General features: G+C 40.2%; 1 protein-coding gene and 1 pseudogene across 8 annotated transcripts in view; both read right to left on the bottom strand.

The window, feature by feature from the left end:
• Positions 1 to 5898: 5898 nt before the first annotated feature.
• Swt1 (SWT1 RNA endoribonuclease homolog) overlaps positions 5899 to 16906 on the bottom strand; it is a 117110-nt gene continuing 106102 nt past the window's right edge. For 6 of the 8 annotated variants that reach the window (XM_008824277.3, XM_029559228.1, XM_017795899.2 and 3 more), the window contains 2 exons: positions 11426 to 11490; positions 6030 to 6250 (listed from right to left, as the gene is read on the bottom strand). In XM_008824277.3, coding sequence (XP_008822499.2) covers positions 6121 to 6250; positions 11426 to 11490 — 195 coding nt within the window. In that variant the 3' untranslated portion in view covers positions 6030 to 6120. Of the gene's footprint in view, positions 6251 to 11425; positions 11491 to 16906 lie in introns of all 8 variants that reach the window. The other 2 variants (XM_029559226.1, XR_003847960.1) reach the window with 2 other exon arrangements.
• Positions 14497 to 15127, bottom strand: LOC108490257 (annotated as a pseudogene).

Genomic DNA, 16906 nt, shown 5'->3' on the forward strand with positions numbered 1-16906 from the left:
CCTCCGCGGGCATTGCACGACATACATGCACTTACCTACATGCAGGCAATACAAGCATACACATAAAATATTTTTAAAAAGTATTTGCATAATGGCCTGTAAAATACTGAATGTGGTGGAACAGACCTTTAATCACACCACTCAGGAGGCAGAGGTGGGCAGATGTTTTTGTGATTTCCAGCCTAGTTGTCTTAGTTTGTTCTTCACTGCTGTGACAAAACACTCTGACCAGTACCAACTTGGGGAGGAAAGGGTTTATTTGTCTTACATCTCCCAGGTCCCACGCAGTTCATCAGGGAGCCCAAGGTAGGAACTCAGGGCAGGAACCTGGAGGCAGGAGCTGGAGCACAGGCCATGGAGGAACGCTGTTTACAGGCTTGCCCCCCTGGCCTCTGCTCAGACTGCTTTCTTATACAATACAGGCCCACCTGCCCAGGGGTGGCACCACCCACGGTGAGCTGGGTTCTCCCACATCACTCATCAAGAAGATGCCCTTCAGACATGGCCACAGGCCAGTCCAATAAAGGCAATTCCGATTGAGGCTCCCTCAACCCAGGTGTGTCGACACTAAAGCTATCCAGCACACTAGTCTACTGAGTGAGACTCTTGTCTCAAACAAAACTGAACTTTTTGCTAGTGCTAGGAAATAAGGGTTCTGCCTCATCCCTGGACTCTTCACAGTTCCTTGCCTTGCCTCTGGGAACAGAAAAAAGGTAAAAAACAAAAGCTGTTTTTGAGTATGTATAGATAGGATTGATGCCTGAAAATAGAAGATCCTAAAGGGATATATGTCTAATTAGATGGCTGCATATTTATTTGGTGTAGGTAAGCAAACAAATTTTAGACTGGAGAAGGCACACAGGGACTTGGAACAATAAGTTAATGTGAATGCAAGAATGTACTGGGTCACTACTCAATGGGTAGCCTATCCATCAAGGTTACTCTTATACCTGATGAAGGATTTATATTTGGAACTCAAAGCTCAAGTAATCCTATTTTACTTTGTGTGCTGAGAATTTAAAAACCCACATCTGTGTGTTAGGTAAGGGTTCTACTGAGCTCTATTGCCAGCCCCAACATTTAATAAGTAAAAATAGTGGGAAAAAAATAATTTCACCAAAGATGAGTGGGTGTCAGAACAAAAGTTACTGAGAAACCATAAAGCCAAAATGATACTCATGTATTAAGTGATAACCAAGTTCTGGTTAAGACACAGCAGCTAGAATTAATGAGGTGCTGGAGGAACTACAAGATTTTACAGGCACTTTGAATAGTTTGCTATGACAAACAGCTATTTATAACAGCTGTGACAATGCAACATTTCTATGGGGTTTTGTTATGTAAAATATACAATTTGTTAACAGAAACTTGTATGCAATTAGCCTCTACTGGTAATCATTGAAATCAAATCCAGAGTAGACTTTCAGCTGGTTAATTAGTATGCAATAACATGCTTTAGGGAAAACAGAAAGAATGAACTAATGATAATGTGTGGCTCTCAAGCAACATGAAGTAAAAACCTGAGAAAAGATTAAAACAAAAATAGGATGTGGAGATTGGGCTTGTGGGGCTGGAGATGGAGTTAAGTTGGTAGAATGCTTGCCTAGCATGCAGGAAACCTTGGGTTCCATCCTCACCACCCCACAAATTCAGTGGTAGTATAAACCTACTGTAATCCCATCCCAGTCAGGGAGAGAGGGAAGAAGCAAGGAGAAAAGTTTGCAGTTGGGAATATTGACAAACTGGTGAGCTTGAAGTGTCTTCTATGAGCTGGTCTTGCTATGTAGCCTGGACTGGCCTTGAACTCAGCAATCCTGTTTTAGTCCTGAGTGCCGGGATTACAAGTGTGTCACACCCAGCCCCATGGGTTATTTTATTCTTGTTTCTTGGGACACTGTCATGCTATGTATCCTTGGCAGGCATGGAATTCATTGGGTAGACCAGATTGGTCTCAACCTTGTGTGGCAATCCTCCTACCTCTTCTGAGCGTGGGATTTACAGATGTGAGCCACCATGCTTGGGCTCTGGATATTTTTTTGTATGTTTATGGGGGGAGAGTGCCCATGTACGTGTGTGTGTGTGCGTGTGTGTGTGTCTGTGTGTGTGTGTGTGTGTGTGTGGTGACAAGAGGTCAACACTGAGTGCATTCCACAGTACTTCTTGAGAATCTCTCACAGTGAGCCTGAAGCTCACTAATTGTGGCTAAACGGCAAGCCCCAGGGATCCTCTTGTCTTCCCCTGCACTGGGATTATAGGCATGCACCACCATGCTGGGCTTCTTTACATGGGAGCTGGGGATCAAATTCAAGCCCTCATTATTAATGAGTCCTCTTGGACTGAGCTCCATGTCCTCGTTCTGCCCCTTTCCCAGATAGTTTTAAATGCATGTTTATATAATACTAAATATTTTAGGAAAGGCAACTTTTGAGGGTACTCTGATTCCACATATTTTTGTGGGGCACATTTCAAGATCTAATACAAATGTAATTGAGTTTACTTAGTGGTTTTACCCAATGCATATCCACAGAGCTTTCAAGTCAAATTTTTGTAAGCAAAGGTAGAGCCCACTAGTCAACGATTGACCACAATGTTAAATACCAGGAACCATGTAGTTCCTGCCCGCATGGAGTTAAGTTCACTCAAATGGGTTTATTAGCTGAATGTAATGGCACATTAGCTGGTAATCCCAGCACTTCGGAAGCAGAGGCATAACTGAGATGAAGCCAGCCTTGGGATGGTCTACATACCAAGTCCCAGGCTAGCTGGGGCTACATAGTGAGACCTTGTCTCAAAAAACAAAGGGTTTACTAACAAAAGAACCAAGAGCAAATGAAAATATAAGATGACTGCATTTTCTAGTTTGTCTAAGAGCTATGAGAAGCATCACTTCTTAAGGTCAGGAATGTAAGCAGTAGGACCAGGATAAGACAACATCTGAATAAACATGGATTGACCCTGAAAAGAACTTGTGTTCTCCATTAACATAGCATTTAAAATATCAAGGAAGAGGCACTTCAATTCCATTACGTGGTCTTTCATAAGACAGGAGACCTACATTGTGAAAGTGAAACTGACCTGTTTATAAAAGTTGTGTATCTTGAGTATAACATACTTTAGATTCTTTAGTCATTTTTTCTTGGCCCTAAATATGGAGAGAGCTGGGGACTCACCAAACCCACCGTATCCTCTCCTAGGAAGGAAATAATCATTTTTTTGTAAAATTAAGTCAGAAAAAAATAATACAATGGGATCAAAGCATGGATTTTGGGATTTTGTTTTTTTTTTTGGGGGGGGGGGGTCTGCCTGTAGCCCCAGCTGGCCTGGAATTTAACAAGGCTGTCCTTGATCTCATAGAGATCCGCTTGTCTTTGCCTCTCAGTGCTGGGATTAAAGGCATGCCACCATGCCCCTGCATGAAATTTTTTATTATTTTGGAGATGAAGAGTTTAATGTAGCCAGGCTGGCCTCAAACTATATAGCTGAGAATGACTTTGAACTCCTGATCCTCCTGCCTCTACCCGCCAAGTGCTGGGATTATAGATGTGTGTGCTACCACACTAGCTCTAGATGCTCTTCACAAATTTAATAATGTGTTCCTTAGTACAGCAAGGCCAAGGGTATGATGTAGAAAGTCCCTCTGGTGAGGCTTCCCCCATCAGTCTCTTATGGTATATGACATTCTTTTAAAAATATTTTTATTTTACATGTATGAGTGTATTGCCTGCATGTATGTAAGTATACCTGTGTCTTGTGGTGCCTGTGGAGGTCCGAAGGTGGCATCAGATTCCCCTGCAACTGGAGTTACAGATGGTTGTTAGCCACCATGTGGGTGCTGGGAATTGAACCCAGGTCCTCTGCAACAGCAGTCAGTGCTCTTAACCACTGAGCTATTCTCTCCAGCCCTGGTGCATGGCATTCTTATGATGGCTTCTGCTTAAAATACACTTGTTATCCCTATTGAAGACTAAAAAATTGTGTGTGAGATGTGTCTAAGTACAGGTGCACACATCACGGTGTGGAGGTCAGAAGACAACTCTTCAGAATTGGTTCTCACCTTCTGCCTTTTTGAGGCAGAGTGGCTTTTGCCATGCTTTGTACTCCAGACTAGCTGGTCCACAAACTTCCAAGCATTTTTCCCATGTCTCACTCCAAGAGTACTGGGATTACAGATGTGCACTACTGCATCTGTCTTTTTTTAAAAATACGGGTTCTGAAGATTGAACTCAGGCTTGCACAGCAAGCATTTTTGCTGAGTCCAAATGGAGCCTTTAAAGCCTGGCGTTCTTTAAAGGATCAGATCTTTTTTTCCCATAAAAGCAAATAATGATTCTATGGCAATGGTGTCAGCATACACAAGTCCCATGCAAGCTCAGGCAGACAGTAACCCACCATAGAACTGGGGAAATGAACAGCAGACCCCCAATCTCAGCTGAAGAAGTATTTGCAACTGATTACTGTTAGGTGAGGAAGAACTGATTTTCCTAAAACAAGGTACTCTAGATAGGCTGACTAGACCTCAGTGGATGGACTTGTACTGGGGAACAGCTGGGGTCACTGACTTGACACAGTGGGCCTTAACATGATGACAGAGTATATTGGTTCCAATGGGGGGCTATGGGAGTGTACCAGTGGGGACAGGGTATAAAGATGATTGTTTAAGATATTTTGTATGAAATACACAAAAAATTCAATAAAAACATTTAAAACAAAGCAAATATGAGTTCTACATGGTGGGGCTTAATGATCCAAAAGTCAAGTGAGTTATTCCAACCCAGAGTGGGAAGCCAGAGAAAGAGGAACAAGGAATCCATAAGTCCTGTGTTAGAGAATAAAAACTAATGAAATAGTAACAAGGCAGTAAAGAGAAAAGGAAAAGCAAAGCTGGGTATGTATGGTGGTATATGCCTGTAATCTTAGCATTCTAGACACTGAAGCCAGAGGATGGCCACAAGTTCAAGGCCAACCTGGTCTATACAGTACCAGATCAGCCAGGGCTATATAATAGTATCTTGCCTCAAAAAAAACAAAAAGGGAGACCTGACATTGCTGAAGCTTCTGGTCACCCAGAGACTCATGTCCCTGCTAGAACACTGAGCTGTCCATCCACATATTGGCCATGTGGTTTCTTACCCAGCAAACATACAGCTAGTCATACCTTTACCAACTACTGAACATCCAGAAGTACTTCTTATAGGAAAGGCTCACTTTTATAATCATACCTTATATTTATTTCAGAAACAGTTTGGAAGTAAAATGAAAAGCAAAATTTTACTAAAATAAGTTTATTGTTCTTTTAAAAAATAACATTTATTGTAGAACATCAGACTTGATGTTTCATATACTAACAAAAGCATAATACATTTTAGTAAACAAGGATTTCCAACTTAATGTATAACTAAGAAATCAAATACTTGAGTTTCAGATACGGGCAAACAGCAGCCACTGCCACCTAATTCCAAAAATTTGCTTCACATTTAAGAGGAAACTACAGAAAGGCTCTTCCCCATTAGAAATTCATGGAAAAGTGGCATGTCCAGAGAAGAAGAAAACTGTATAGGATGTAGGAACTAAGTTAAAAGACTCATTTCCCTGAAGGAGGTGGTGGTTTTTCTACCAGGTTTATATAAATGACAGTTTGATCTTGAGAATAGCCCAAGATGGGTTCATTCATGGAATGTGGTGAGTATGGTCATGTCTTAATTCTTAGGGTTTGGCAGTGTCTGGTCATGTGCCACATTCAGGATTGGGAGAGATGCTAATGCTGTGCCCTGGGATGCCATCATGCCACAGTGATTCCTGCCTCAGGATCACTGAGAAGATGGGTCTCCTCTTAGAGACACTAGACACTGGCTCAGTATCAGAAGTAGAGGTATGGAAGTACTGTCAACTCCAGAAAAGTTGAGTCCACAGTTTATTCGACAGCGGATGCAAGGAGATGGCCAATAAAACACATTTTTTTTTTTTTTTTTTTTTTTTTTTTTTTTTTTTTTAATTTTTTTTTTTTTTTTTTTGTATTTTTGAAGGATTTCTTAACAATTCTCTTAGGTTTCGTTCAAAAAAGTGACCAGGTTGAAAGTGACTATGTTATTCATGAAGATAGATGCCAGTCCTCTTAAGAACTTAAGTCCTGTTGTTGAGCATGTCTTCACACCATCCTCTGTTTTTGGCCTCCATATAGACAGATGCATTGCACTGCTGCATGGTATATTCCATCTCAATAAGTTGGCGGCATCCAATGGTTAATTTTTCCCTAAGGGAAAAAGGAATAGTAAATCACTGTGTGACAGATTTTTTTTTTAATTGAAAAATAAGATAGGAATTGAAATATGTATACATATATTATTGAAATAATATAAACCCTTTTTAAAAAAAAAAAAAAAAAAAAAAGACAGGGCCTCCCTGTAGCTCCAGCTGGCCTGGAACTTACTATGTAGACCACACTGTCCTTGATGTCACAGAGATCTGCCTGTCTCCCAAGTGTTGGGATTAAAGGCATGTGCCACCACACTCAGCTTTCACACACTGTTCTCAGCTGAAGTTACCACCTTATACAACAGCTTTTTCTCCTTTGTCTTTCCCCCCACCGCCCATGAATTAGGATTTCACAGTGTACCCTTAGGGTGGCCTCAAACTCATTATGTAACCCAGACTAGCCCTGAAATTGTGCCTAAATATGGAGAGCCTCCTGCCTCCTTAGATAGGTAAACCTTAATGCTGGAGTTACAGGTATATACAACCATGCACAGCTTACAAATTTCTTTCGTTTCTCATAACTGACATTTTGTGTCCTTTAACCAACATCTACTTAATCTTTCTACCACTACCTCTAACCCTAGTGACCACCATTCTGTTTCTGGGTTCAGCTTTTTTGGATCTCATCTACAAGCAAGATCATACAGTTGTTTTTGTTTTTCTCAATATAATGGCCTTTGGGGGATGGAGAGATGGCCCATCAGTTAAGAGTGCTGGCTGATCTTGCAGAGGACCTGGGATTCCCAGCACCCATATGGCAGCTAACAACTGTCTGTAACTCCAGTTTCAGGGAAATCCAATGCTCTCTTCTGACTCTGAGGGAATTGCACAACATGGGTGCAATACACTCATGCAGGCAATATACTCATACATGTAAAATTTTAAAAAATGTATACATTATACATATATATGAATACGGCCTCCAGGCTCATCCATATGTCTGAAATAGCAGGACTTCCTTCTTTTTGAAGGAGAAATAGTATCTAATAGTATACAAATAGAATATTTTTATTCATTGATCAGCTGATAGACCTTTAGATTGATTTATCTTAGCCATTATAATTCTATACTGTGCAAGTGAAGAAATCTTCAACATACTAATTCCATTTCCCTTGGATATATTAAAAATTGACCTTTGTACATCCCATGTTTGCTACTGCTCTTTTTACAAGAGCTGAAAGCAACCTAAGTGTCCTTCAACTAATGAGTGGCTAATGAAAATGTGATACATTTACACAACGGAGTTCTACTCAGCAGTAAAGAAAGACTAAATCATGAATTTTGCAAGTAAATGGATGGAACTAGAAACTTACACTAAGTGAAGTAACAGACTCAGAAAAACACAACGTATGTTCTCCCTCATATGTGGATCCTAGCGCCTTGTGAATATGTATCCAGACATAACTAAGGGAGAAATGGATAAAAATGGGAGGGTTGTTATACAAGGAACCTTGGGCATAAAGGGAAAAGTGGAGTTCAAGAGAGGTAGGACTACGGTGACAGGTACTATCAAGGGAGAAATGGGGAAAATAGTGGCATTTTAAATAGGGAAACCATGGTGGAAGGGCAAGAGAGAGAGAGAGGAAAATACTGCCTAGTTTTAAAACACCCAGAGGGAACCATATTAGTTCAACAACCTACTGACAAAGTATACATAATCTCTACATGAGTCCAGGTGTATAGCTAAAGGTTACATAACAAGAACAGTGCCAGACAGGAAATACCTTCCTTTGAGTTGTTGGCCAGGGTGGCCTAAGAGACTGAAAATTACTTAGCCTATTGCCACAGCCCTTGATGGCCTCCTAGAACTTGAAGGTAAGACCCTACTGCCAAAGACAGAACATACTTTGGACACAGGATTTGGAGCAACAGAGCTGCAACTGACCTGCAAACTACTTCCCCTGAAGGCGAGCTCTCATAGTTTTGGAGAGCTCTAATGAAGGTGCCAAGGGAAAACTTCAAGTGTGGTACTGTAAACATAACATAATACACCTGCTAGAGTGGCTACAGATCTTAAGAGAAAACCCCAAGCCTGTCACATTGTTAGACTAACGTGATTTCTTATTATGTGCAAAATATTTATCCTTATATTTACAGACAAATATCCCAGTCACCACTCATGAAAGCTGCTCGTTTTGCATCAGTCAGAGACTATTACCAAGTATAACAACTACACATGGACATTGTCTTTGAATTGCCTAGGCCTAAGTGAAACATCTACAATACAACCTCTACACCTAAGGCTTATGGAGCATAAAACAGGGATAAAGAAGAGGACACTAATGAATCTTTCAGTTCTCAATAATGAAGTTTCCTCATGCAGCGGAGGACCAGGAACACAAATGGTCACAAATAGCCAAAGTGTAGAGATTGTCTGCTGAATGCTGGTGCTTGGACAGGATCCCTTTATTAAACTTCTCCCACCCAAGGCTCAGGGACCATCCCAGAAGAGGGGGCAGAAAGATTGTAAGAGCCAGGGAGGAGGTGCATGACCATACAGAAACAGAGTCCTACAAGCTCCTGGGAACCTGCTCATATGATTCTATGGAAATGGTGTCAGCATACACAAATCCCATGCAAACTCAGGCAGACAATAACGCAGCATAGAACTAGGAAAATGAACAGCAGACCTCAATCTTAACTGAAGGAATGTTGGCAACTGATTGTTGCTAGATGAAGAAGAGATGATCTTCCTAAAACAAGGGACTCTAGATAGGCTGACTAGACTTAGTGGACAGACTTGCACTAGGGAACAGCTGGGGACACTGACAACCCAGTGGGCCTTAACAGGGATGACCAAGTATATGGGCTCCAGTCCGGGGGTGGGGTATAAAGATGATTATGATTAAGATTGTTTGAGCTGTTCTGTATAAATACACAAAAAATTCAATTAAAAATTAATTTTGGGGGACAGAACTAAAGATTGCACCTAAGGCCTCATGCATGTGAGACAGTGCTCTGCCATCAGCCAGAATTCTTAATATGAGATAATACATTCTTTAGTATTTGAGAGAGAAAATACCAACAATTATAGTTTCTTAGCAAAGCCAAACAGGAGATAAGCACAGATTCTTAGATACCCAACATTGCGAAGACTCTGATGTAATTTCTGGAATTCAGGAATAAGGCTTCCCATGGCAGACCTCTGCAAACAAGTTACATGTTTAAACAATACTTTATGTAATGGGCTGAGTTTTAACAGCCTGGTTCTACTTTACGCTCTGAAAGACCTCTCATAAAAGGAGGTAGGTTTTGTTTAGTGCTAAGTGGCACTGTAGGACAGTTGGTAGTTATTAACTGGTGGACTGTAGAGCTCACCTGCTGAGGGAACAGACACGAGAAAAATCAAGCACATAAGCTGCCACTATTAGAAAGGACTGCTGGTGAGCCATCGAGATGGTTTGGTGGGTAAAAGTACTTGCTGCCAAGCCTGATGACCAGAGTTCAGTCTCCAGAACCAACAGATAGAAGGAGAGAACTGACTTCTGCAAGTTGTCTGCTGACCTACATGTGCCCACCCCTACACAAACCAAACAAAGGACTGCTGGCATAAGTTGCCTTCCAGTTAACAAATAAGTATTAGGAATTCTAAACTGAAGGTGAAGAAGCGGGAAGTCATGCCTAACATATCCCATTTTTAAATTACTAGTTAAAAAAAAGATTTATATGTGTATGTGTATGCCATGTATCACACACACATGCAGGAGCCTGCAGAGGCCAGAAGAAGGTATCTGATACCCCTGGAACTGGAGTTACAGATGGTTGTGAGTTGCCATATGTAGATGCTAGAAACCAAACCCAGGTCCTCTGGAAAAGAAGCAAGCACCCTTAACCACTGGCTATTCTTGCAGAGGACTTGGGTTCAGTTCTCCGCACCCACATGGTAGCTAAAAACCATCCATAACTCCGGTTCCAGGTGATCTGACACCTTCTTCTGGACTCTGGGGGCATTGTATCCATGGATGCACTTACACACATGCATACAATACACTCATACACTTAAAAACAAAATTTTTAAAAATTTTACAAACCTAAGATGATGCCAGTTGACTATCAAAAGCTAACAAATTATGAGATCCCAAATTGTAATTTAAAGTATTTATATCTATTGAGAGGAAACAATCTTTGCAAGTTCAGGAAGAATACTCAATATCTAGTACAACCTCTGGCATGTTAGGTATTTATAAAATGATAGTCATTTTTATCACACTTAGGATGTCATTACTTCCTTGGCTTCAAGGATAGCTCAGAGCCATATTCTCAGTGTTGAAGAGGACTGTATCTCTCCCACATGATGGATCCCTTGATTTACATACAACAAAAGGAAAAGAAGCCAGTCAACTCAGAATAGTATGAGAGGAAGGAGAGACAACAAAAGTAAATATATATTTTGAACAGACTCACTTCCTGAGGATTTATGGTTTCTCTGAGACTAATTAAAACCTGACTTTTGGCTTTGAGTTACTTCCTATTTAAACTCAAAATTTGTGTGATACTGCTGCCAATTCTTCACAACTACTCAACAATGATTTTCAGAATAGCATTACAAAATTCAAAACAGCAAGATAAAAATGTTTTTTCATAAATTTAAAAACAAAACAAAGGACAGGCCCCTATTCATCTCCTCATTCTATTCCATAGTTGAAAAAAATCCCACATCTTTCAGTAACTAGTTTCTGAATCTATTTCTGTGTGTCCCCTACTTCCCTCCCCTACCACCCCTCCCTCCCCTGCCCCATTTTCTGAGAGGAGATCATCTTCTTCAGCTCAGTGGCAATGTGTTCCTTCACTTCATATAAGTCAGTATTCTGGCAATGGGTGATCACTCTCAGATACTATTTTCTGAAGCAAGATAGTGCTGATGGAGTCAAGTACTGGCTGTTTATGATAGTGTCTGTATGGTGGTAGGAATGCCCAAATTCCTTTCCTTGTTACTTACCCACTGCAAGAGAGAATCTACTTCTGCCTGCTGTTCTCCTGAATCCTGGTAAGCCATCTCCCCTGGGTCCTGACTTTGTGGTAATGGCCACTCACAACATATACACAAATACAACACTACTCACACACACAGAATTATAAAAACAAGGCTTCACATCCTCTACACGATTGATACAAAACAAGGTAAAAGCTTTCTATAATGATATCTCATTATCTACACACAGATATGACTTACCGATACTCAGTCTGAGAAACACAATCATAAAGTTCCTGGGCAGTAAATTTGACATTTTTATTTACCTGAAAAGAACCAGAATATAGTTATTAATGAGTGATATGAATACAATTGAACAGGGCAATTCTGGAGGGGCAGAAGCTCAAACTTTTAGTCACTGTATAAAAAAAGACTAACCAATAATAACAGGAAGTTCAGTGACCATAATGTTAACACTGAACCATGTGTAAAAATTTTAGTTTTATGATTACAATGTAATTTATAGAACTAGAACTATAGAACTAGTAGAAGTAAGATGGACTTGGATATACTGGGAATCTAACAAAGCAGATAATCACTTTGGAGTTCAAATGAACAGAAAAAGAAAAAACAGATTATAAACTGTGTGGAAAGGTCTGATTCAGGGAAGTGACTGACTTACAGGCATTTCTATCTCTCACACACCCTTAACCCTCAGCCCTCCCTCTTTTGCCTTCCTCCTTCCTTTCCTTCCTTATGGTGCTAGGGATCAAACTCAGAGCTTCACACATGCTAAGCAAATGTTCTACTCCCCAACCCATGGACATTTCCAAAGAAATTTTCAGAATCTTAACTCAGAGACATAAGTTATAAAACCATAAATATAAAAGTCCATCATTCTAATACTAGTTGTTACACATATGAAACAGTGAGGGAATCTTTTCTTTTTTAAATTTAATTTTATCACTTTTTATGTGTGGGTGGGTGTCTGAGTACCAGGTGCACAAAGTGCCACAGTACATGTGTGGTGGTCAAAGGACAACTTTTGAGAGTCAGATCTCTCCTTCCAATGTAAGTTCCAGAAATCAAACTCATATCATCAGATTTTTTACCTGTAGAGCCACCTTTCTGGCCAAGAATCTTTTATTTGTTGAAGCTTACCACTGCTGATGTAGACCATGTTCTGTTTATGTATAAGGAAGAATCTCCAAATACGTTTTTTTCTTTTAGGTGTTAGAAATTGACCCAGAGCCTTGCTAGGAGCGTGCTCCCACGGAGCTGCATCCCAGCCCTCTACCTTTTATTTTAAAAGGTATATCTAGACTGTTCTCCAGCTTGTGATCCTCCTGCTTCATCCTCTTCAGCATTTGTTGACCAGCTCATGTCACCATGGTTGGGTGGTAAATTCTTTTTATTTTTAATCAGACAACTCAAAAAACAGCATAGTAATGCTTAAGTTTTCAGAAATTTGGAGCTAGTGGAAGAAAACTCAATAAAACTGTCTTTTATTCATTTTAATTTCAAAAATATTTAAAAGGCTTGGGATACAGCTCACTGGGAGAGTGCTTGCCTAGAACGTAACATGTGAGGCCCTGGAAGCAATACCCAATATTAAAAAATAAATTGAAGTATTACTAGCTGATAGGATGTCATTTTTTGGTGGGGAAAAATGTTCCTACTCTAATTTAGTTAATATTAAAGAGTCATTTCATAAAAACCTTCTATAGAGGAGCTGGAGAGATGGCTCAGTGGTTAAGAACACTGACTGTTCTTGCAGAAGACTTGGGTTCGAATCCCAGCACCCACATGGCAGCTAACAACTGTCCGTAACTCCAGTTCCAGGCAATCCAACAGCCTCTTCTATCCTCCGTGGGCATTGCACAACACGGATGTACTTACTTCACACAGGCATAATGCTCATACACATAAAATAAAAATAATAAAATATTTAAGAACAAAACAAAAACAAACCTCTATAGAGGGGCCAGAGAACTGGCTCAGAGGTTAAGAGCACTGGCAACTAACAACCATTAGTTCCAGGGGACCTTCTGGCCTCAGTGGGCATGCATGCACGTGGTACACTCACACACATTCAGGTAAAACAGTGATAACACATAAAATAAATAATTTCCCCCCACCACCAAAATAATTTAAAAGTTTTTTCAAGGTATTGCTTATTTATAAAAATCCCACGACTTTCTTAACTGTATTCATAAGAAGCTAACCATACTTGTGAAGGAAAATATTTCATTTACTCAAAGTATATATAGTTTTTAAATACAATTATTTTAGGGCTGGGGGTGTAGCTCAACAATATAATGTTTGCCCAGCATGCATAAGGCCCTGGGTTTGATCCCAAATACTGCTAAAACATTAGAGAGAAGCCAGGCCTACAGTCCCAGCACGCAGGACATAGAGGCACATGGATCTCTGTGAGATCGAGGCCAGCCGGGTCTACATAGTGAATTCCATTCCAGCTGGGGCTCTAGGGAGACCCTGTCTCAAAAAGATGAGAGAGAGATTGATTTCTGTTTTGTTCTGTTGTTGCTAGATGATTTTATTTGTGTGCGTGGGATCCAAACTCCAGGCTTTATGCTTGCATGGCAAGTACCTTTGCCCGCTAAGCCATCTCAGACCTCTTTTGAGACAGGGTCTCCACTATGTAGCCCTGGCTGGCCTGGGAATTGCTATGTAGACCAGGCTAGACTTGAAATCACAGAGATCCACCTGTCTCTGCCTCCTGAGTCCTGGAATTAATGGCATGAGTCTAGCTCCAGGCCTACAATTTTTATTAAAAACTGTTTTTTAAATGTTCTAAACATAGAGTTAAACTATCATGAGTCTAGTTCTACTATCATGAGTCTAGTTCTTATTTCTTTACAGGTTCTGCCCTTGTCCCAAGGGCCTTTGATGTTGTCAGTACTGACCCACATGCTAGAAGTAACAATGTATCAATCCAAACTTAAGCCATCACTGCAGATGTCTGATCTAGGATGAAGGGAAGTCTGCTCTCAGTGAATGGTGGAGAAAAATAAGCTGAATAACTGATTTTTTTAACCTGATATATCAAGAATATAAAATAACTTTGTGTGTGTGTGTTTTGCCTGCATGTATATAAGTGCATGACACACATGCAATGCCCATGAATGCCAGAAGGCACCAGATCCCCTGGAAGTCAAGTTATACATGGTTGTTAGCTGCCATATACGTGCTGGCAACAAAACCCAGGACCTATGCAAGAGCAGCCAGTGCTCTTAACCACTCCTCTGAGCTAGCTTAGCTCTCCAGTCCCTCTAATAGACATTTTTTGTTGTTGTTGTTTTTTTAAAGTATCTAGATTCATGCTTAATTTTTTTTTTACTTTTATCTGTCTTTATTTTATGCTCAATTGATTCCCGTGCCATAAGTTTTTGTTTCTTCAGTTTCTTCTGGGGTATCTTTTTCTTTTGTGCAACTTCCTCTTCAGGCTTAGGAACAATTTGCTCCTTTTCAGTAAGGATCATTTCGATATGGCAGGGGGAGCTCATGTATGGGTTAATGCGACCATGAGATCTGTAAGTTCTGCGTTGCATCTTGGGCGATTTGTTCACCAGGATATGCTCAATGACCAGACAGTCTACATCTAAACCCTTAAGTTCAGCATTACTTTCTGCATTTTTAAGCATGTGCAGCAAAAATTCAGCACTCTTTTTGGGCCACCGACCTTGTGTCCAGCCCCACCACCTATGAACTGCACCCACACTGCTTCTTTAAAGTGACATCTTTCAGATACTTGGTAGCTTTTCAGATATGCATACCCTTGATGGCCTGGGCAGTTTCATGTGTGTTCTTAAAGTGAACATGAAGATTGGAACCTCCTGATTTGCATGATTTTATAGGGTTTTCTGCGTCAAGAGAGTAGTGAACCATTTTCACAGGTCACCTCGGGAGGCTTACAGGAAGAGGCGATTCATGCTTAATTTCAAAAGCAACCACCCAAATAAACTATGAGATCCTAGAATACAGCTGGCATTTAAAGAAGGCATGATTCTATGTTAAGGCAAACAACTTATAAAGTAGGTAATTAGCTTACTAATAAAGAAAAATTAAGGTGCAAATTCATATAGTCTAGCCTGAAATCTTATTTCATAATATTTATTAATCTTGACTATTAAGACATTTATATTTACTCATTTGGGAATAATTTAAATTACTCTGTTAAATACCGTATCTATGCATGAATGCAGGCTGTGTTTTTGCCCCCCCCCCCTTTTTTTGAGACAGGGTCTTATGTAGAGTGCATTGCTTGCATGTATGTAAGTGTACCCATGTCATGCAATGCCCATGGAGGTCAGTAGAGAGCACTGGATCTCCTGGAATTGGAGTTAATGGACATTTCTTAGCCATGTGGGTCTTAGGAATCAAACCCGGGTCCTCTGTAAGAGCAGACAGTGCTCTTAACCACTGAGCCATCTCTCTAGCCCCCCTCAATATGTTCTTAATGAACAATATGTCATATAAAAAGTTAAAGGAAGATCTAACCAGGAATCAAAGTGAAGGAATATATGTAAAGCAGTTTGATTCCAGAATGTGCCGTACACCTTCATTTAGAGCATTTTAAAAAAATAGAACATTTAAGCTGGGAGTGGTGGCACACCACTGAGTGCTGTAACCTCAGCACTCAGGAACCTGAAGCAGAATTGCCTTGAGTTTAAGATTAGCCTGGGCTACAATGTGAGAATCTGTCTCAAAAACAAGCAAGCAAAACAACCACCACATACACACAAAATTGAGAGGAGGAATATTCATAGAGAATAGAGGTAGAGAGCTTCCAGCAAACAGAAATTAGAAATCAGAATACTTTCCTTGGATCGGCAATGTTGAGGAAAGCTTGTAGGTTAATTTACAAAATGCAGCTTCATTTCAGCTCTAACTCCAGGATCTATGCTGTTACTCAAGAGAGAATTGAATCACAGCTTTCCTTACAGAAGCGGCTTTTTCTCTCTGGGGTTTTTGGACATTTGAGTAGGGTGGGGTTGGTGGACTATATGTGGTCATCACAAGGAGCAGGATAGCTACATACACTTAGAACCTGAGGAGCAGGGATGTTAAATATCCTGCAGTGTTCTACACAATGAAATAATGACCTACCCAAAATACCAACAGGCCCCTAATGAGAAACAGTTCTGAGCTATTCATTAACTTACCATAATAAACATTTATCAAAACATTTTTTGGGCTTAAGATTTATTTTTTTATTTAATCTTGTGTATGTCAGTATGTCTATGTGCAGGTATGTGCATGTGAGTCCAAGTGCCCTCAGAGGCCAGAAGAAGATATCAGATCTGCTACCTGACATAAGTGATAGGAACTGAACTAAGATCCTCTGCAAGAGTGTCAGCAAGTACTCTTACCTGCTGAGACATCCCTCCATTCCCCTTTACCCCACCTCTTTATTTTTTTGTTTTTATATAAGATTTCATTCCATAGCTCAGGCTGACCTGGAACTCACTATATAGCCCAAGCTGGTCTTGAAATCAGTAATAATCCTATCTCAACTTTCTGAGTACTGAGATTACAGGTAAGAGCTATCGTGACCAGCCAAAACATCATTTTCTAGATCTTTTTTAAAAGGGGGATAAACAAATGTCACTGGAGAATTTTTACGATACTCAAAAATTTAATTTAGTCCAGCTTGTATAACATAACTAGAGCCTGTCTCAAAAAATTTATTTAAAGTCAATATCAATCCTATTTATATTC

Source organism: Nannospalax galili, unplaced genomic scaffold, assembly GCF_000622305.1.
Source record: "Nannospalax galili isolate Female #2095 unplaced genomic scaffold, S.galili_v1.0 scaffold227, whole genome shotgun sequence".
Taxonomy (NCBI): domain Eukaryota; kingdom Metazoa; phylum Chordata; class Mammalia; order Rodentia; family Spalacidae; genus Nannospalax; species Nannospalax galili.